Below are 23,073 nucleotides of genomic sequence, written 5' to 3'. Positions count from 1 at the left end.
TAATAATAATAGACTATAAGCTTAGATTAATTTTGTATTAATCCCTATCAAATTTATCTACATATATACATATATATATACATTATTATTAATATTATTATTATTATTATTATTATTATTATTATTGTTAATATTACATACTTACAAAGATTACCATTTAATGTACCAAATTTGAATGACCCTTTCGTTAATATATTTTTTTAAATTTCCTGTCCAATGGATACTGATTTTACATCCTATCGATTATATTTGCATACTTATACATGTATAAGTACATACATACACACACACATATATATATAGACACATAGTATTGGTGGAAAAGGTAAACAATGAAAATATGACCATAAGGGTAAATATTATTTACATTGAAATTTTATAATATCGATGAGAGATGTTAATGTAAAATAGTTGTAAATAAAAGCCACGACTACATTGACGAATCAAATTTAATTATTTATACGATACATCATCATCATCATCGTCATCATCGTCATCATCATCATCATCATCATTGATCGATCGATCGAATGAAACTGAACGGAATCAAGAAATTCGAATAAAATTTTATTTATGTTAACGATAGCGAGGAAACGAGCCATATTAATGGTAAAAGGGGTGATTGGGGTTGGGGTTGGGGGTGAGGGTGGAGATGGTAATTATACATCGTCCTTTCTCTTTTGAAAATTCTCATAATTATCATGATGTTAAATTCGTTTAAACTTTCGAACTGGAATATTCGTTCTCGTCCTAATTTTCCTGACTTCTATAATATATATATATATATATATATATATATATATAATTGATGCTCAGTAATTTAGAAACATTTTCATTTAATACATTTTACTAATTTCAAATAAAATAACGTTATACAATTTTATATTTATATATTTTTTTTTGGTCACATTTATTTTTATATTTTATTTAAGATTTATATTATAAATATTATTAATAATTTATATATTCTTATGTAAATAAAATTGTATACGAATTATGCTGAATAACAAAATTATTTCTTACTGTCTGTGAAAATATTAAAGATTAATAATTGAAATAAATGATTGGATACGTCAAGTAATCTTATTTTGTAATATATATTTAATAAAGTATAAAATAATAATAATAAATAAATAAAAAAAAATTGTATATAAATAGAAACACGTGGGTTACATGAAAAGATGAATAATCAAAAAGATGAATTTGATAAAAGAAAAAATTGTGTGATAAAACAAAACAAAAAATTAAAAAAAGAAATAAAAAATTAGAAAAATCAACGAAGGTTTACGAAAGGAATTTCAATAAAAAAAAAAAAAATTAAAAAAATATTATAAAAATAAAAATACGCGTGATACTATCAATGATCATTGAAAGAATTACGAATAATAATAATAATAATAATAAGAGCTCTTGTATTAATCCATCGAACGAAACATTAGGAAAGAAAACAATTTTTTCGAATGAAAAATTTTCAATAATTCAAAGCTTAAAAAAAAAAAAAACAAAAACAAAATGAAACAAACAAAAAACAAAACAAAAAAGGACAAAAGGTAATCGTATATAAACGATGTTGAAAGGTATGATACTTAATCATCCCCTAATGTTCAACAAAATTATTAATGAAATGAAACAGGTTGTATGAAAGATAGTCCAAAGAGTAAGAGAATGAGAATACGTATGTATATATGTATGTATATGTGTGTGAGTTAGTACAAGAAATGAGCGAAAAATGAATCGAAGAAATTTATGCCAGTTTGTTCCAACTCGCAGACTAAATTTTCATTTTCTCGTCTACTACTACTACTACTACTACTACTACTACTACTGCTACTGCCATTATTACAGCAAGTAATGTTTCTCCTGTACTGTTTAGAGCTAATTTAGATTAAAACTTATGCCTTGGGATATTAATTTAGTGAGTAACACAGGCTACTAATAAACAAGTATAATGTTCACTCACATAGTGAACGGTACACTCTGGTGCTACCTAACGACTGCATCTAAAAGGACATGTTTCATAAATGCATATCTTTTGTTTCATATTACATTTTTAATATAATAGTAATTAAATAAAAAGATTTTAATACAGAAAAATGTATAATATAATAATAATAACAATTGCATTGATACATGCATGATGTTTATTACATATATATATAATACTTAATAATATTAATTAATATTGTAATTAATTACAAATTACAATGAATATTGTAAAATCTTTGATTCGATTATAAAATCAAATATAATAATATATATATACCTATTTGTTTTTATATGAAATTTTTTATATAACAATAATTTAAAAAAATTAAATATAGAAAAATATATAATACAATTTTAATAATAATTGCATTGATTCATATATGCACTACGCGTTTGTTAATTTAAATTATTTATGAAAATAAATTGATAAAATTAAATATTATTTAATAATATATTAGTTAAATTAAATATATATATATATATATATATGTATATTTAAAAATATCTATTTGTTTTTATATTACATTCTTTATGTAATAATAATTAAAAAAAAATAAATTAAATAAAGAAAAATATATAATACAATTGTAATAGTAATTGCATTGATACATATATGCACACTACGTTTCTTAATTTATATATTATATAATATATATTTAAAATTACGTATCTGTATTTATATTATATTTTTAATATAATAATAAAATAAAAATAAAAAAATAAAAATGTATAATCGTAATAGCAGAATTCCATTTGATACCATATTTTAAATTTAATTTTGTATTTTATTCCAACAAAAAAAAAAAAAAAAACAAATGTAAATAAAAAAAAAAAAACCATATCACAAAATCGAATCATATTAGGTAAAAAGGACAAATTTAAAATTCATAGAGAAAATATTAGTCAGAAATAATATCGAAAAAGGTTAGCAAAAAAAAATATATATATATATAAAAAACTGGCAAATGGTGTTGCATGGTGAAAAAGGAGTGGTGAAAGGAAGGTGTATGAGTAGAGTAAAAGTGATCGGTAAAATTTATGCGAATCGTTCGCAGGGTAAATATGACGAAGGGTGGGGTTATTCGAGTAGAGGGGGGGGGGAGAAAGAGGAGTAGTAGTAGTGGGGGGGTACGATTCGATTTACGCGATTTATCGTTTTGCCAAGTGACATCCCAAAGTACGTTTGTATATACATGCGTATATATATATAGATATATGTGTATGTGTGTATGTGGGTGTATACGACGAGTAGCTATGCGTGGATTAGGTTTCGAGGGACAGGAAACGCTAATGAAGGGTGGCAGTACTGGAAGGGTTCGGATATCGTTTACATGGAACGAGAAGACCAGAGAGAAAATTTTCGAATTTGTGTTTATACCCTGAAGCCAGTTACATCTCTCTCTTTCTCTCTCGTTCCCTTTCCCTTTTGCCCTTTCTGTTTAGTTTTCGTCCCTACGATGTAAATCACATGTATTGTATATATATATATATATGTATATGTATCGTTTTGTATATTTCTGTTATTCGGTTTGTTGCCGATTGCACTTTGATCTTTTCTATTTTTTTTTTGTTATTTTTATTTTTTTAGGGGAGGGAGAAAAATAATATAAAAATAAAGCTTGTAAATAAAATAAAAATTGATATTTTTTCTTTTGTTTTTTTCGTACTCGTTGATATTTTAAACTAAACGAAAAATATTTATTTTAACACCGTTCGTACACAAATATGAGAGATCGTGTATTATTTTTTATTTTTTTTTTTTTTATTTAAATATATATTTTGTTTATTAGTAAAAATGGTATTATATCAATATAAAAAAATATCAAATAGAAAATAATGATTTATTTAAATATGCTTATATTAAAATCGAATTATATTCATTTACAATATAATATTAGAATAATATTTTAATAATATTATTAAACATCAAACTATTTCCTAAAAAAAAAAATAAAAAAAAACACGCGTGAATATGAAACTTTTCAATCAACGCTAATTATTTTATTTTTTATTTTATACTAACCGCAATAAGAAATTAAAAAAACCCAAATATATATTTCTAATTTAATTTAATAAATAATGTAATATGTTAAAAACAACCCTCTTCGCGTATATTTAAGAAAAAAAAACTATATAAATTATAAAAAAATATATATATATGTAATAATTTTTAAAAAGCTTTCAGGACAAAAGTTTTAACACATTTGCATTAATGATAAAAGCATCATATACATGTATTTATTATCAACAAATATATTGAAGTGTAAAATGATCAAGTATGTTTATTTTTAAATGCATATGAGATTGTTTCTTTTATCCATTTTTTATTATTTTTTATAGGAATATAATAATTAATTAATACATTGAAACGAACTCGACACGATCAAAATTGAACGATCGGTGGGTGTACAACCAACAATCATCCACCCTTTCCCACCCTGTTTCTCTACCTTTCCCTTTATCTACCTACATTACTATACTAATAACCGATGTTACAACGAACATTAGCATTTACGTAGAGCTCAATTTTCATGCATTATGCAAAATTTCGATCAACGATGTATATGCACATATTTATGAACTTGTATTATTTATGATTCTGAGTGTTTTGTTTATTGTATCTATATACAGACAATTAAACATAACAAAAATAATTATCAATTGAAATTTTTATAATTTTTATTTAAAAAAAAAAAAATAATAATAATAATAATAATAAATCATTTGTATATTCTATAATAATATTATAATATAAATATTTTTAATTTAGTATATAATATAGTATATATAATGTTATATATAATGTAATATAATATTTATTAATAACATAAATAAAAAAATATGAAAACGATTAAAGAATTAAACAAGAAACGAAATTATTATAAAAAAAAGAAACATGAGAAAATAATTTTGATTAATATATTGAATAACATAAATATGACAGATAATCGTAATATATATATATATATAACTTACGTGTCACGTTGTTTGTCCGCAATAGACTTCTAAACTACTGAACCCATTTTAATAAAATTTTTCACACTGTGTGCAGTTTCATCCAACATGAAAGATAGGATAGTTTATATCTCAATCAGATGGCGGTATAAGGTAATTCGTTGACTTAAAGATGTGTGTATCGGACTGATTGTGAGCCACAGCAACGCGTTACGGGGCATCCCTAGTTATGAATAAAATAAATACGTATAAATAATTGTTCTTTTTTACCATCTTTAGTAATTTAAAAGAAAAATGATCAAAGAGTAATAAAAATATTTAATATAATTAATTCATTGTCAATTGTCATCACCGTACGAATACACACGGAACAATCACACGCGTATGCCGAATATATCCGACGCTCGTACGCACAAGTCATTGCACTAATGTCGGATATAACCGGCGTAAGAAGCGAAATAATTAAACGTACCTTACTTGTCAAAATTTACCAGTAAACTGATTTTATTATACTACGAGAAAATCATTCGAAACGTTTCTATTGATTATATCATTCATACGACTTTCCCAAGGTTACGTTATGTATCACGTATATAACGTTTGCCATAAATGATAATATGTATACTTTTAAAAGTCATATTAAAAACATTTAACGAAACTATCGTAACAGAGGACAATGAAATTAATTTACATTTGGATTTCGATGTGAAAGGTAACTAGAACTTGTGTATTACTGTATTACGTGTTATTATATTACAATATAACATTTTCTTCGATTAACTCTTTGCGATATAGAATTTGTGATAATAAAATAAGGGCCCCTATGTTGCATAGAAATTTTAGATTAAGTTTTAAATAAAACCAAATTGGTATATTTTTTATTAATAAAGGTATTACATAATGTAATAATTTAACAACAACAAAAAGAATTAATAAACAATTGTTTTGCGTAAATAAAAACGAAATATAAATTTATGAGCATGTGTAGCTATTTTGCAATAAGATTTCGAGGTTGGACGAAAAATGTCCCAACGTCTGCATTACGGTGTATCAAAAAGGTGAGACACTTTTAATCCCACCGTGCCCCAAAGTGTTAATTAACAATCATTCGAGTTATGTAAAACATTATCAATCATTATATAAGTATATTACATTAGAATTAATTTGTTTATAAGCAAACGCCTTTTGCAATAATTATCGATGACACACACACATTTCATTATATGTATATATATATATATATATATTTATTACAGTTATATAAAAATGTATGTATGTTTAATTAAAATTAATTGAAGTGTCAAAACAAGTTAATAATTTTAGTATTTAATTGTTTATTATTTTTCACTTAATTTGAATGATTAAAGACAGTATACAAATGAAGAGTATTTCTATTCCTTATGACTTACTATTAAATAGAAGAGAGAGAGAGAGAGAGAGAGAGAGAGAGATAGAGAGATAGAGAAACTTCAAAGATACAAAAGAGTTAACGTTGATTAATGGAACTAAAAGCAAATTCAACACGAATTCCACAAATAGTACGTGCAACCAAGCGACGATTTATCAATTATGTAACCGACATACTACAATACGCATGCGCTCTTGTTATTCATCATATCTCAATTAATGTACGATTCTCTTGTTCTCTACTATATATATATATATATATATATATATATATATACACGTATGAAATCTTCCTATGTAATCGAGAGACAATTTGATCGTGGATTTCTCTCGAGTAGTAATAGTACAACTTGTTACTTTGTTTAATTGATGTTGTTTCAAATTTTAATAATAATAAAAAAAAATTGCATTTTTATTAATTAATTATTAAAGAAACATATAACAAATTAATTTTATTATATTATTCTGATTAATGAGATGTATATATTATAAGTACTTTTAAATATTTGTAGAAAAATATTTCACATCAGACATTTATTTTATTTTTTAACATATATATATATATATATAAATGGTTAGAACAAGGTTGTATCTAGTTTGATATCAGTGCAATGATAGTGGGTACAAGACAAACCCAAAGTAATTTCCACGGTCACGTAGGTGACCATGTTTTAGAGGAGTAATATCGTTCCTACGAAAAGAACCACCATTCTTATTATACTCTCACCCCTCATTCTGTTTCTTTCTTTCTCACATACATACATATATACACACACACACACATATATATATATATATATATATATACACGCACATATACTCTTAAATATTGACCGTACTTTCTGCCAGAACAAACCACAAACATTTTGTTTCCCCATGAAAACGTACGTACACTCCTCAACCACCATAAAACACAACCATGGACACGAAAAAACGAAATAACGAAATATACAGCAATATTACCGCAAATGTGGTAGATTCGTGAAATTTAACACGTACTACAAAGAAAAAGTAAAAAAGAGAAAAAAAGAAGTTGATGATTTCAAGAAGAAAAAATAAAAAAGCTGTAAAAAATTGAACAAACGATTTTGTTGAAGCTTTTATTAAAGTCAGGTATCTGTTAGGTATTAAAAATTTCAAAATAATCTTTAAAAAATTAATTACTATTGTTTCAAGATTTACAAGTTATTATAATTCTATTTATTAATCACAAATTGCAATATAATTTTTATCAGAATAAATATACAAATTATATTCCATAAAAATTGAATATCAATGAAGCAAGCATATGTGTGTGTGTATAATAACATGATACATATATATGTGTGTATGTTTATAGATCACGAATTGCAATATAATTTTTATCAGTAAAAATATACAAATTATATTCCATAAAAATTAAATATCAATGAAGCAAGCACATGTGTGTCTAATAACATGATACATGTATGTATGTACATGTGTGTGTGTGTGTATAAGTGTCAATAAAAATATAATCGACATTAAAATCATCCTACATTTAATTGGATTAAATCTAACACATAGATAAAGAACATTTGTGATAATAGAATTTAAAATGGATAATAGAAGTTGAATGTTTCATTTTTTTTATTTTTTTTATTTTTTTTTTTTTTTTTTTTTACGGTTCTACAGATAAAACACAATTACGAACAATGAACAAGAAAAAGAAGAATAAGAAGAAAAAGGATGTGACACAAAGTTAACGAAGAACGGGGATGAATAAAAAACAAAAATAAAAAGATGAGAAGAACAAAAAAGAGACAGAGAAAAGAAAATCGGATCTATTAACCATTTTCTTTAGAAAACCACCCACCCACCCATTAGAACGATGATCGTAGCTTTGAAATTAGGCCAAACGTTAATTAACGTCTAGTTTAATCGAACTACGTACGGTGACAGATTCCAATTAACCTTCTCCGATGGATTAGATCAACCGAGTTTCTCTCTCTCTCTCTCTCTCTCTCTCTCTCTCTCTCTCTCTCTCTCTCTCTCTCTCTCTCGTTCTCTTATTGGAAGTATTATCGTCATGCAAGTATGATTCGTCTTATCATACAAAAGTATTATATTAGGATTAGGTGGTTTAATTAAATTACCGATACACGCGTCTTTAAGTCAGCCATCTGTTAGAATCTTATCGAACTAACAGAAATAATCATGACTCTAATTAATTAATAAACAAATAATTGGCAATAAAATAATATTGCGACTATAAATTGAGATATAAACTATACTATCTTTTAAATTGGATGAAACTGCACACAGTTTGCAAAATTTTATTAAAATCGGTTCAGTAATTTAGGAGTACATTGCGCACAAACAACGTGACACATAATTTATATATATATATATATATATATATATATATATATATATATATTTTAAGTAACCATTTATTTTTTTTTCTAAATATTTTCCCCGAAATATTTCTTTGTTATTTTTGTTTTAGTTTTGTTGTTGTTGTTTGTTTCTTCATCTTGCTATAATTATCAAAAACTAATTGTGTAATGTGAATGATATTAAATTTAATTGTAATTAATTGTAATTAATATATATATATATATTGTTTTTTTTTAATTGTGTAACCATTATATTTTTGTTTCTCAATATTTTCCTTGAAATATTTTTTTAATTTTATATTTTTATTTTTTATTATTTTTATTTTTTTATTTCAAACGTAACACTCGCACGAGACAGACTTGCTACTACGATGATTGGCATGATTGCCATTCTGGCAATTAGTACCAACCGGTGGTAGTGATACACACACATATATATATATATATATATATATATATATATATATATATATATATATATATATCGTCAATTGATAAAATTGTTAAATCGAGCAGGACCGAGGTTAAATCGACGGCAGGTTGCTCTCTCATGGATTCAAACAAGAAGGGTTTGGAGAGTATCGTAATTGGAGGGTCGTTGTCGGTACTAGACCTTCAAATTCGATTGCAAACTCCTCCCTCAAAATCCCTTCCTGTTATTACCCCCCTTTTCCTGTTCTCATCTTATTTCAATTTTCATTTCTTTTTCTTTTGGTGTGCAAGGTTCATAGTTATACTTCATTAAAATTAATACACCAGATATATCTGTTTATTTCACATCGTTTTCAATAACGTAAACGATATTACATTTTGCTTTCCATTCTCTCTCCCCTTTATTATTTATTTTTATTCTCCCTTTTTCTTCTACCCTTTGAATTTTTTTCTTTTTTATTTTTTTTTTGCAGCAGCAGCACCAGCAACTGATACTACAATTTTATCTTTATTGTTATTGGATTTATTTTTATTTTTTTTTTTTTTTTTTTTTAAACGGGAAGGAGTAAAATCGGTTATTGAATATAAATCGATCGATTAATTGTTTATGTGTATTTCTATATATATATGGGGAAGGGTTAGGTATATAGGAACTATGTATTTGCAGCATCATATATATATATTTTAATATATATAAATAATATTCAATAATAAAACAGTATAAAATAAATAATAAATATATATATAAATAATGTTGTAATATTTATGCATATAATATTGTATATATATATATATATATACATAATAGAAAGGGTTGTGTATAGGAACTATGCAACTGTTGTAGCATCATATATATATAGTATAAATTGTATTGTATTATAAATTGTACACATATAAGAAACAAGTAATTACAAATTAGCTTTTAAAATAAAATAAAAATAATAATAATAATAATATAAAAAGGAAATATATAGAAAATAGTTTTTATTTCAAAAAAAAAATATAATAATATCTAAATTTCAAATTTTCAAACCTAATGATGACAATTAAGTTTAAAAAACATAAAAAATACTATTTTTGATAAAATCAAACCATGAAGATTATTCAAATATAAAAACGATCTTATATGTGTATGTGTGTGTGTGTGTGTGTGTGTGTGTCGATTCTTCAACCACTTGCTATTGTCCCTCTAGAGTCTTAACGACCATGATACAAAAGGGAAGAGTAAAGGAGAAGGGAAAAGGGACTCACCAAGTTTACGGTTCGATAAGCACGCAAACTTTGCAGGAACTTTTTACTCTGCTTTTCTATCCGTCTCACTTCGTCTGAATGTGAGATATCTGGAAGTACTAGATAGAAGGACAGTTTCAGAAACGAGGATGGGGTAAGGTAAGGGCGGGATAGGGTTGGGTGGAAAAGGGACTGAAAAGTAATAACGGATTTTCTTCTTTTATACACACACAAAAAAAAAATTCAAAAAAATTGTAGATAAAACTTGTTGAACTTTTACAATGAATAGATAAATTAGATAGATAGATAGATAGATAAAGATAGTATTATAATAATAATAATAATAATATTAATGTATACATTTGCATTATTTACTCGTATATTATAATAGAATAAACCAAAAGTTGTTTCATATTGGGATCTCTAGCACTTGAATACGCTATCTGGTGGCTAAATTCAAAATTAGAGTAGATAGGTCGAATTGCTACGTCACGTGGGATCTCTAGCACTTGAATACGCTATCTAGTAGCTAAATTCAAAATTAGATTAGATAGGTCGAATTGCTATGCCACGCCCCTTGTCAGAGATCCCAACAGTGCAATATTTTTGGAAATCAATAAAATTACTCTACATACAAATGAATTATTAATTTAACAAATGCACAAGTATTTAATTCACCCTAATAATATATTAAATAAAGTATATAATATAATATTATATTATATAAAAAATATAAATATAATAATTCTTTAGTATTATATACAACAAAGAGTCAACAACAAGAAAATGTTATGATTCATCTTATTGTTAATTCGACAAATTCGAAATAAAATCATTTTTGATCCTAAATAGAGAAAAAAAAAGAACAAAGTTTTTATCATAGACCATTAAATCGTGTGTTACAGTTACGTGAATACACTCTGACAGAAACCTATCACGAAGACGACGTCGAGGTCGAGTTCGTAAGCAATGACAATCTACAATCTAGCAATCCAACCCCAAGAGGAATCGATCCTAACAGAGATCTAAACGAGGCCATTGCTGAGGAACGGAGGGAAATGGACACTCAAAGATACAGGTAAAAATCTTCTTCTTTTTATTATTCTTCTTCTTCTTCTTCTTCAATCTCTTTTTCTTTCTATCTTTCTCCAACTCATTTGTTTCAGTCTCAATTTTTAGGTTAGTTAGATAAGTAACTTATCTTACGTTAGTTTTTTATAATTATAGTTAATGTCAATAATAAATAAAAGAAAAATATTGTTAATTCAATAAAAGAAGTAAACATTGGTTGATTTGGTTGCATTGGTAATGGTTATTTGTGATGTACAGTTAGAGAAAAAGAAAACAAATCATTTGTTCCCGCCAAAAGTCATTTTTTCCCGCCATAATAAAATTGTCACTGAAATGAGGTTAACTTTATCCATATCTTTTTTATCTTTTTTATTTCATATTTTTTCTGAGATGGACCTCAAAAGAATAAAACGGAATATTCGTATTTCTATTTCTTTATTTAAATACTAATAATAATTAACAATAAATTAATTACTGCATAAAAATAGAATTTTTCTTTACATTTCATTACTTCAAAGGAATTTTTTTCTCTTTTTTTCTATCTTTGCTCTTACATTCTGTCACGTATTGTAAACAAAATTAAAAAATCAATAAGAAAAAAAAAACGATATAGCTATCAATAATATTATCAAGAAACAAAAAGGATTTCCTATTCAAGTTATGCATGTGTGTGTGTGTGTGTGTATGTGTGTGTGTGTTCATACAAAATATAAAACAAAAAAAAAGAGAAATGAAAATGATAGAAAATGAAAGAAACAAGATAAAAGATAAAAAAAAGAAAAATATAAAAGACAGTTTGCTGTACCAAAAGATGTTCTTCCCTCTTGCAAAGTGCACTGAAGGGGGTTGTACCTTCAATGGACTCATTCAAAGAAAGGGTTTTGAAATAGGACTTCATCGACTAAACAGCTTGGAAAGAGTGATTCTACTTTCTTCTTCTACAACCTTTCTCTTTCTTTCTCTCTTTTTATCTTGAAAGAAGAACCAACTCTTGTGCATACATATGAGAAGAAGAAGAAGAAGAAGAAGAAGAAGAAGAAGAGGAAGCAGAAGAAGAAGAAGAAGAGGAAGCAGAAGAAGAAGAAGAAGAAGAAGAAGAAGAAGAATCTCATCTCTCTTTTACTATCTTTCTCTTTTTATTCTATTGAACTTTCTTCGTTACTCTCTGACGCACTTTTCACGTCACGCGATAAAGTTTCCAACCTTTTCTTTACATTAACACCCTACTACTTTCTCTTTCTCATTCACTGTCTTTCTGTCTGACTGTCTGATGTGTCTGAAGGTCTGGTTGGTTGTCTGACTGTCTTTCTCATTCAATTCTACTACTTGTTCACTTTAATTTTTATTATAAGACTACTACTACTACTACTACTACTACTATCTGAAATGTTCTCGTGTTACCTTATTCTCATTGTCCCAACGAATCTTTTTATTTTGGTTTATACGTGAAAAAGAATGAAAATACGAATTTATTAGTCTCGTTATTTAAAACTTTGACATTTTTCTTTCTCTTTTTTTTTTAATTATAAAAATACAAATTAAAATCCTTGTTTTTAAAAACAACACGTATAAACGTATAACTTCGTACCGTATTAAATATATTAAATTTTTTAATCGTGAAATAGAAATACACTATACATATATATATACAGTAAGTTTTATAAGAGAAAATCGAAGAAAAAGTTAATCGAAGAAATCACAGAGAGAAAATCTCAAGGGACACTAACCTCCAGCGATTTATAAAGCACGAATTCTTTCTATATATATATATATATATATTATATCCGTGTATTAAACGATCCTCTCCTTATCAGTGTAATATCCGACACGTTATCCACAAGGACAGGACTGGACGAGATAAAACTCGTACACGATCTTATCGAAGATCAAATTGGAACTGTGAAATGTAATTGTGAATCAAACTCACTAACACAATTTTATAATATTATATTGTATTAAACTAACAACATTATTTTTATCAAGATAATAATTATTGTTTTTTTTTTTTCAATAAGTTATACGAGGGTCAAATTTTGCTGTAATATAAGTTGAGTGTATTAGAATATTAAAAATATTGTTAATTAATCGAAAGAAACGTGTATTGTTGTTTAAAACCACCTAGTATATGATCGGAGTACTGTCTTCTTCGAAATTCACCTTCAGACTGGGCAGGTTGTCATCTATGAAAATTCTTACATTCAATATTGTTTATATGACTGTCCTAACATTACGCATGTGTGCAACGGTAATAATTCACCTAATTAATAGAATTTAAGATAAAAACGTTCTAATTTGAACATTTTTTTTATTCTAACGTAATTATTTTGACACTCCTGTCCAGTGATGACTTCCAAGCTAAAATTTTGCTGTAATACAAATAGAGTGCATTAGAATATTCAAATAATTGTTAATTAATCGAAATATTGAAAGGGAAGATTCAAAGTACGCGCGCAAATTGTGTACTCCTGTGGTGGCCTCTTTCGGTCAGCGTGTTCACTACCACATTCTTCGGGTATTCCCCCGTGTGCGAAATGCGATTTTACACGTTATTTCAACAATAATACGTTTAATATTTAGATATTCTTTTTATGTAAGACTCCTTGGTGTTTAAAAACACCATGTATATGATCGGAGTACCGTCGAGTCTAGGTTATTAACCTTTTTAGGAAAAAAAATTAAAAAAGGAAGGGTTGGGGGGGTTGGATTTCGATAGAAAACGGATCACTTATATTTTGTTTTTATCTCACGCGATACAATTCAAGGATCACGAAGTAGTGGACCCTTATCCCTATCTAGTTCGGTAAGATGCTTGGTTATATAACAGTTAACCGTAAAATTTTACGATTATTACTTATATCAGTTAGTTCTATAGAGTTAATAATAATATCCTTTTTTTTCTTTCCTTCTTCTTTTCATTTTACATACACACTTTTACTTTTTATTATTATTATTATTATTATTATTATATTATACTTTGGAAAAAAATTTTATGACAAAATTGCTTATATTATTTCTTTTTACAAACTCTCAGATATTATCCCTTAATTTATGACAGGAAACATTTGACGAATTGTTGAATTAAAATAAGGGTTGAAACACGTGATATATATGTATATATGTGAGAAAAAGAAAATAAGGGCTGAAAAAAAAACGTGTAAAAGTATCCCATACTCGTTGTACTTTTTTTTTCTACAACTCGTATTCAATAGTTTTACTTGTGAAAGTGAATGAGGGTTCATTTTTATCTCACACTAGTAACAAATTTTTTTTTTTTTTTTTTTATTTTGTCCTCTTCTCTAAGTACCACCAACCACCTCGAAAAAGTTCAATTTTTTGTTTTTTCTTTTTCTTTCCCTCTCTCTCACTGTCGTGTTCACGATTTTCAACTTTATATCAATGGCATCGGTAAAAAGTGCACTCGAACTGAACGTTACAAAAAAAAAAGGGAAAAAATAAAATATTCTCACCCTTTCGATACTATTCCTCGGACCATCCTCTTCCTACGTTCTCGTAACCAAAAAAAAAATCCTATGTTAAAAAAATAAATATACTGTATCTATTTCTATTTAATCTTTTGACCAATGTGTGTTGCATGTTTTCAAAACTCGACATATTTTTATCAAAACGACAAACAATTTCGTTTAATTTTCTATGAAACGGTGACATAAAATAATGGAATTTTTAATAAATTTTAAATTGTTAAAGAGAGAGAGAGAGAGAGAGTATATAAAACAAAAATCATTTATATACATAAAATAATTTTCTATTGGACAAATTTTAATTGACAACAAATAAAATATATTATTTAAATATTAAAATATTTTGGAAAGAAATAAATTTGCAATTTGTTTGAATAAACTTTTTCACATCTAATAACCACACAACTTATAATACTTCTTTATGATTTTTATTATTATTATAATACTAGATAATATATTGAAATATTTCTATTCATTTATATTAAAAAAGATCTAATTTCATTTTATCCATTTTTTTTTTTTAATGACAATACTTATCATCAGTACAATACCTATAGAATATCATTATCATTGTTAGTCCGAGAATTTGATCGCATTTTTTTTTCCTTGTTCCTTTTCAAATCTAACAATGGGGAAAAAATATAAGAAAGAAATCTCGAAGAAAATCATAAACGAGAGTCAGCATCTTCAACGAATCGAATGATTTCTTCCTCTCTCTCTCTCTCTCTCTCTCTCTCTCTCTCTTTTCTATCTTTTACTTCTTTTCTGTTTTTTTTTTCTAAACGTTATCTATTTAACTATGTATTCCCCATTCCGTCGCCCTACACCCCATTCCCCATGAAATAAGGATTACGCGGTGGATTTCGATTTGCAGTAAAAATAGATGGAAATTTTAGTGAGATCTGAATAAAGGGGAACTACTTCTAGTAACAATAAAATGTCAAGAACAGAAGAAGTAGAAAAAAAAAATAAAGTGTTACATTATTCGTAGTAAGCCACTAGAAAAACGTCTCTAAACTCTGTGTAAGTGTTTTACCAATCTTTCTTGTAACAATTCAATTCATTTATCTTTTAAGATACGAATATCAAATGTTCATCAAATTAATTAGATGAATTATTACCGTTGCACGTATAAAACCGCATTTCGCACACGTGGGAATACCCGAAGAAGGTGGTAGTTAACACGCTGACCGAAAGAGGCCACCACAGGCCACCACACATTTGCGCGCGTACTTTGAATCTTCCCTTTCAATATTTCGATTAATTAACAATTATTTGAATATTCTAATACACTCTATTTGTATTACAGCCAAATTTTAGCTTGAAAGTCATCACTGGACAGGAGTGTCAAAATAATTACGTTAGAATAAGAAAAATGTTCAAATTAGAACGTTTTTATCTTAAATTCTATTAATTAGGTGAATTATTACCGTTGCACACATGCGCAATATTCGGACAGTCATATAAACAACATTGAATGTAAGAATTTTCATAGATGACAACCTGTCAGTCTGAAGGTGAATTTCGAAGAGGACGGTACTCCGATCATATACTAGGTGGTTTTAAACAACAATACACGTTTCTTTCGATTAATTAACAATTATTTAAATACTCTATTGCATTCTACTTACATTAGAATAGTCTTATACATGAATATATAGAATGTACTTCATACATTCACGTTGATCAATTAAAAATGAAATTTTACTTTAAATAAATGAATAAACATCTTTCTCTCTGTCTCTCTCTCTCTCTTTTCTCTTAGATAATAATCAGCCAAGTGTAAAACGATCATAATTTTCTTCAAAACGAGTAGTACTACCTAATGATAATGTATATATATATATATATATATTGAAATCTTACAAAACGATTTTATATAGTACATTTAACGTTACCATTCACTCCTTTAAGTATCATTTTCTCTCATCAGTTTTCCATTTTCTATCTTATCGTTATGACTCGTATAAATTTATAGACAAAAGTTAAAAAGAACTTTTTCTTATTTTTTACTGGGTCATTAACGAACCATTATCGTCGTTACTATTCAATTTACTATTCTATATAAAAAAAATATTGGCCATAATAATTTATTATTCTGATATCAAAGTTTATTACAATGATAAATCTAATAACAATAATAATAATAATAATAATAATCTGTATATTTTATTGCTATTAGATGTTGAAATTAATTTGTAGAATTTTTACTAGCCACTTATAACAAATATTTTAAATGAAAATTAACAACAACAAAAAAATTACATAATTCAAAATACTCTTTTAATTTCTTGCTGCAATTAATGATTTATTATTCATTGTTATTATTAAAACAATTTATATTTTCAGATATTGGACGACAACGAGTAACGGACAACAACAATCAGTCACGGATATTCCACGTGATGGTAAAACTGCAATAATCAATAGCATTGCATCGTCTTATGCATTGCAAAGACCAAGATTGAATGCAACACCGACTCCTAGAACCACAGGAAAATTGATCGATCAAAATAATAAATATAACAATGATGAAAAATCAAATTGGCCTTATTATCAAATGTACAGGCACTCGATGGAAGCACAAAAAGCTGAAATTTTCAAAGACATACAAAGAAAAATGTCAAACACGACGAGTTTATCGAAATTTGGCCAGTCATGGGTCAACAATAATGCAACCGATGTTATATCCCAACAACGTCAGCATAAACTTAGAATGAAGCATCATAGATTAATGGCTAAAGGAAAACATCTTAGAACGCGTAAGTTATATTTTTATTCATCAATCATACCTTCCAACTAAGTTTCAATAATTAATAATTATTGAAATAATTTTAATACAATTAATTCATTAATTAGAAAAATTCTAATCATAATCTAGTAATTTAACAAAATTATATTATATTAGTTTGTTATTGTTAATATAAATTGTGATAACAAAATTAATATTTAAATATAATATAATTATTAATTATTATTAATATAAATATAATTAATTATTGTTAATCTGTCTCTCTCTATTTATTTTTTATTTTATAATTAACTATAACTAAAACAATGATAAAATAATCTAAAAGTATTTCGAGGAAGCACATATATGCGTTCATAGCATTCGAAGGTGTTAAATTCAAGTAAATAAATTTCTGAATCGACTAAATATTTAAATAAAAGTATTATATTAAATAATTACAAGGTTATATTACATAATTTGAAATTTTGTAAATGTTTAGGTCCACCAAGAGATTGCAAAGTTAGCGAATGGGGTCCATGGAGTGCATGCAGTCGTAGTTGCGGTGTCGGGGAAACCCAAAGAACGAGAAAAGTGACGATAAAATCTCGCCGTGGTGGCGCTGCTTGTCCACCATTGAAAGAAACAAAATGGTGCGGCAGCGTTAGTCCTTGTCCGGAAAATAAATCTAACCTCGAAACGTTTCATTGGTAGTCGTCGTAATTTTAAAGGAATATTACAAACAACAAAACAAAACAATTCTACTTTTGGGTCCTAATTTTACATAATTGGACGAAGAAATAAAACAAACACTTACACATATACATACAAACTAATAATGGCTATATTATATCGAGGAATTTAATTAATTTAATAATACATATTATCTTATCGGTTAATAAGGAATTTTTTCAACATGAAAATACTGAAGAATATCTGTTTAAAAAAAAAAAAAAAAAATAAGATAAGAAAGGGAAAAGATAAGAAAAACACAATGGGAAAATTTTAATACTTCTCGCTCTCTTATGGTGTTATTTGTGTGTTCGTGAGAAACACACATACACACACGCGTCGTATATATATATATACGTATAAAATTACTATCAATCGTTTGGAACGCAATAATTATCCATTGAACAAATGTAGTCATAGCTAAATCACCAAAGATTCATCATACTTGAAATATATATATATAAATATTAGTATTATTATTATTATTATTATTATTATTATTATTATTATTATTATTGTTATAAATTAAGTCGGTTGATAATTGTCGTTATTTGCCTAACGATTGTACGTTTTATTATTATTATAATTATTTTTGTTCTACTATGAGAATGAAAGATTTAATATTTTATATTTATAATATAAAAAAAGAATATTGTTATATAAATTATTACTTTTTCGAATATGATACGTATGTGTATGTGTATATATATATATTTGTTTGTTTGTAATAATATCAATTGGTATTGGTAATGAAAAAATGATTGATTCATCTGAATGAAATATTTTCATTTTCTTTTTTTAAACATGTAATATGAAAAACACCTTCAAACGGCAAACTATAAATGAAGTCAATATAATAATAGTTTATAATAGGCTTTAAACAATAAAAAACAACAATAGTAATCAACATTCGAACACACAATTTTTCGTAATTTTCTTATGAAATGAATTATTAAAAAAAAAAAAAAAGAAAATAGAACAAAAAGAAAAATTTCTAGTCAATGATTTAAACCAAAGAATAAAAATTGAATCATCCCCCTCCCTATCATGTCTCGTATGTCATTATAACCCTACTAAAAAAAAAAATAAAACAAAAAAAGCTAATAAAATTAAATGTAATAAAAAAAAAAAAGAACAAATAGAATTGCCATAGTCCTTGCGTTTAGAGTCAAAATTAAAATTAATAATAATAATAATAATAATAATCCTAATAATAATAATTAATAATAATGATGACGATAATTAACCAAACACGATGATAATAATTAAAAAAAAAAAAAAGAAACATTAGAAGGAGAAAAAAAAACATCCCCTAAACAGAATTAGACGTTTTTTATAGACACGCAGAAAACCAAAAAAAAATACAAAAAAAAAATAATAAGATTTTCCAAAAAGTGTGTTCATATAATGTGTTGTATTGGTAGTAGTATTGAAAAAAAAACAAACAAACAAACAAACGCAGACCTAAACCACAGCTGAATGTTAGAAACAAAAATAAAATTAAATTAAATTAAATTAAATTAAATTACATTAAATTAAATTAATAAAAAAAAATTGAGATTATTATCAAGTATAAGATTTAGAAAAGAAAAAATTATAAAAAAAAAAAACAGCGTTCCTTTTCGAAAATCGCGTTCGACATCGTTGAAATGTTTGAGTGAAAAAGAGAGAGAGAGAGAGAGAAGTAAAATGGTTTCCTTAAAATTAGATCATTCGTCATATCATTATTGGCACACCTCTGTGTTGTGCGTTTTATGATGAGATAATATTATAACTACGTGCTCTTTGTATGCGTGCGTGCGTGCGTGCGTGCATGCGCGAACGAGAGCTTGCCGAAAAATAATTATTACAAAATAATTTTCAAAGAGAAAAATGCAAAGAAAAAGAAAAAGAAAAAGGAAGAGAAAAGAAAAAAATAATAATAATAATAATAATAATTTTGCAAATAATGGTATAAAAAATAAAAAAAAAAAAAAATAAAAAATCACTCGTGACAAAGAAGAAAATAAATAATAATACAAAAAAAAAAAAAATTGAAACAAAAAAAAAATTAATATCTTTTCGCCTAACGGCAGACGTATATAATAATAATAATAATAATAATAATAATAATAATAATAATAATAATAATAATATTAATAATAATAAATAATAATAATAATATTAATATATTAATATTAATAATAATAACAATAAAAACAATAATATAATAATAATAAATAATATAAGGAAAAAAGAACACGTTTGTTCTTATCGTCGCTGTTTCCCCAGTTTGTTGCTCGACGTAACAAAAAAATGAAAAATAAAAAACAAAAACAAAATGAGAAGAACAAGAATAAGGAAAAATAACAAACAAACAAAAAAGGGGGAAAATTTTTACAAAGATATCATCAGGTACGGTTTTAGAAAGATGAGTGTATTATATCTTTAGATATTATAATGAATTTAACGATAATAATAATTATAATAAACTAACGTTTAAAACAATAAATCGTTAATTATTAGCGAAGTAATAATAATAATAATAATAATAATAATAATAATAATAATAATATTAATAATAATAATTAAATTGCTGTGCGCATATCGGTTTGCGCAACCAAAAAAAAATGGCGTGCGTACCTCCTTTGCTTCTTCTTCTTCTTCTTCTTCTTCTTCTTCTCCGTTCGATCATTTATTTTGATTTATTTATTGTTATTTTTACTATTATCCATAAACTAATATTGAAAAGAATTGTTTCAACAAAAAAACTAAAAAAAAAAAAACAGAAACTGAACTATAACAAACAGATAGTTCGTGGAAGAGAGAGAAGAATAGTTGGCGTAGTTTGTTTTTTTTTTTTTTTGTAAAGAAAGAAAAAAAAGGAAGTGGAAGTTACGATAAAAGAAAAAGAAAAAGACAAAAAAAAAACAAGAAAAATATGAAGATAGAAAGAGGATAGAAGAAAGAGTAAAAAGGGTTGAGAGGGAGGAAGAGGGAGGAAGACGTGGCGAGCTTTAGTCGGCATATGTAAAAGGATAAACGTTTTTATTATTAAAATAATTATTGTAGACGTTCCGAAGGATACTTTTTTAGTTGAAAAGTTTCCACGGTGTGTCTTTTTTTTCGCACTATCTATGTCGTGTGTATGGAAGGTAGAAGTAAGGAGAATCATCTGTATATATGATAAGTGTCCGTTGAAATGCATTCAATTACGATGGCGCCACATTAGCTTAAGGGTAAATTTTAATGGAAGCGTCAAATATTATTAGAATAGGATTGAGAAATAAACAAGGAACACAAATTTCACAACACAACATTTTATCCATAACTATTTTGTTATTCACTGACTTGTTTATAAAATTAAATGATAAAAAATCAATAAACGTACTATTCACAGTTCACGAAATAAAATCACTCTAGCTAGCACGTTTTATCATAATAATTCTTTAAGGTTATATTTACTACATTATTTTGTACTACGCAAGTAGTTGAAATTTTCAATAATTAACTACTTTAGTCGCCAATAATATTCAATTTTTTAACTCGGCATACTTCAATTCGTTTATAATTGCTACATTCATACCATACCCTTTGTCTACACCAGCGCCATTCTGGAAGATTTTTGAACTGTTATTTATAACATACAGCTGGACACTTTTTCAAATTTTCTCCCATACAAGATGATACTCCTTACCTCTACTCTCCATAGTCGTGTGGAATATTAGGAAGTTGAAGTGAGGTTAGGTGACATGAGATAATATTGGTGGAAGTGGATGAATAAGAGAAAAAAAGGAAAAAAAGAAGCAGGTAGATTCTGTGTGCGAGTGTATTGTGTATATGTGTGGTAAAAAAAGAGAGACGAGAAATTATTATTAATAATAACAAAAATAAACAAAACAAAACAAACAAAAATAATAATAATAACATGTACGTTTCGCGAGAGGAACAATAATAATAATAATATTATTATTATTATTAACTATATTATTATTATAATTATTATTAATAATATTATTATTATTATTATTATATATATATATATATATGTATATATAACATTCTCTCGTTCCTTAAAAATTTGTGTGTGAAGATGCGATCAGTATATATATATATATATAGTTATATATATATATATATATATATATATATATTCTTTTTCTCTCTCAGGAGTTAAACCTTTCGCAAAGGACAAGGACAAATCATTGGAAGTTTGACAAACAGATATGTTGGTGTAAGGAAAATATGAGGAATGATAATTAATATGATTAATGATGATGATGATGATGACGATGATGATGATGATGATGATGATGTTTCCGTACAAGTAACTGTGCATTTTAGCTTCTAAGGAAATTAGCAAATAGGTGATAGCAATTAAGTCAAGACACATGTAGCTATGTATAACACATAAGTTTATATTACATAATAAAATCTATCGAGAAAATTAATACATATACATATATATATTATTAATATTATTATTATCATTAATTAGCATTAGGAATTTGAAAGTACATTGCTGCAAATACCAAATACAACCAGTGTTTCTTTACAGAAAAGAAATAAGTTAAAAAAAAGAAAAAAAAAAGAAGAAGAAGAAGAAGAAGATAATTCATTTATAAGATACATCTAACTCATAAAAAGTATTATACCATCGAAAATATATCAAGGTGTGAGAAAAAGAGAAGACAAAAAAGAAAAACTGGAGACACCC

At 26.1% G+C, this 23,073-nt stretch overlaps 1 protein-coding gene across 5 annotated transcripts in view; it reads left to right on the top strand.

The window, feature by feature from the left end:
• LOC107068263 (spondin-1) overlaps positions 1-22,807 on the top strand; it is a 205,189-nt gene extending 182,382 nt beyond the window's left edge. For all 5 annotated transcript variants that reach the window (XM_089170227.1, XM_089170228.1, XM_089170226.1 and 2 more), the window contains exons 6-8: positions 11,273-11,445; positions 17,267-17,679; positions 18,148-22,807. In XM_089170227.1, the coding sequence (XP_089026353.1) occupies positions 11,273-11,445; positions 17,267-17,679; positions 18,148-18,359 (798 nt within the window). In that variant the 3' untranslated portion in view covers positions 18,360-22,807. The remainder of the gene's footprint in view (positions 1-11,272; positions 11,446-17,266; positions 17,680-18,147) is intronic.
• Positions 22,808-23,073: the final 266 nt, after the last annotated feature.

This window comes from Polistes dominula, unplaced genomic scaffold (genome assembly GCF_049000335.1).
Source record: "Polistes dominula isolate Pdom_NZ unplaced genomic scaffold, Pdom_raw_medaka contig_15, whole genome shotgun sequence".
NCBI classification, from domain to species: domain Eukaryota; kingdom Metazoa; phylum Arthropoda; class Insecta; order Hymenoptera; family Vespidae; genus Polistes; species Polistes dominula.
Note: the sequence above shows the minus strand (reverse complement) of the source record. Positions and strands in the feature narration are given on the sequence as shown.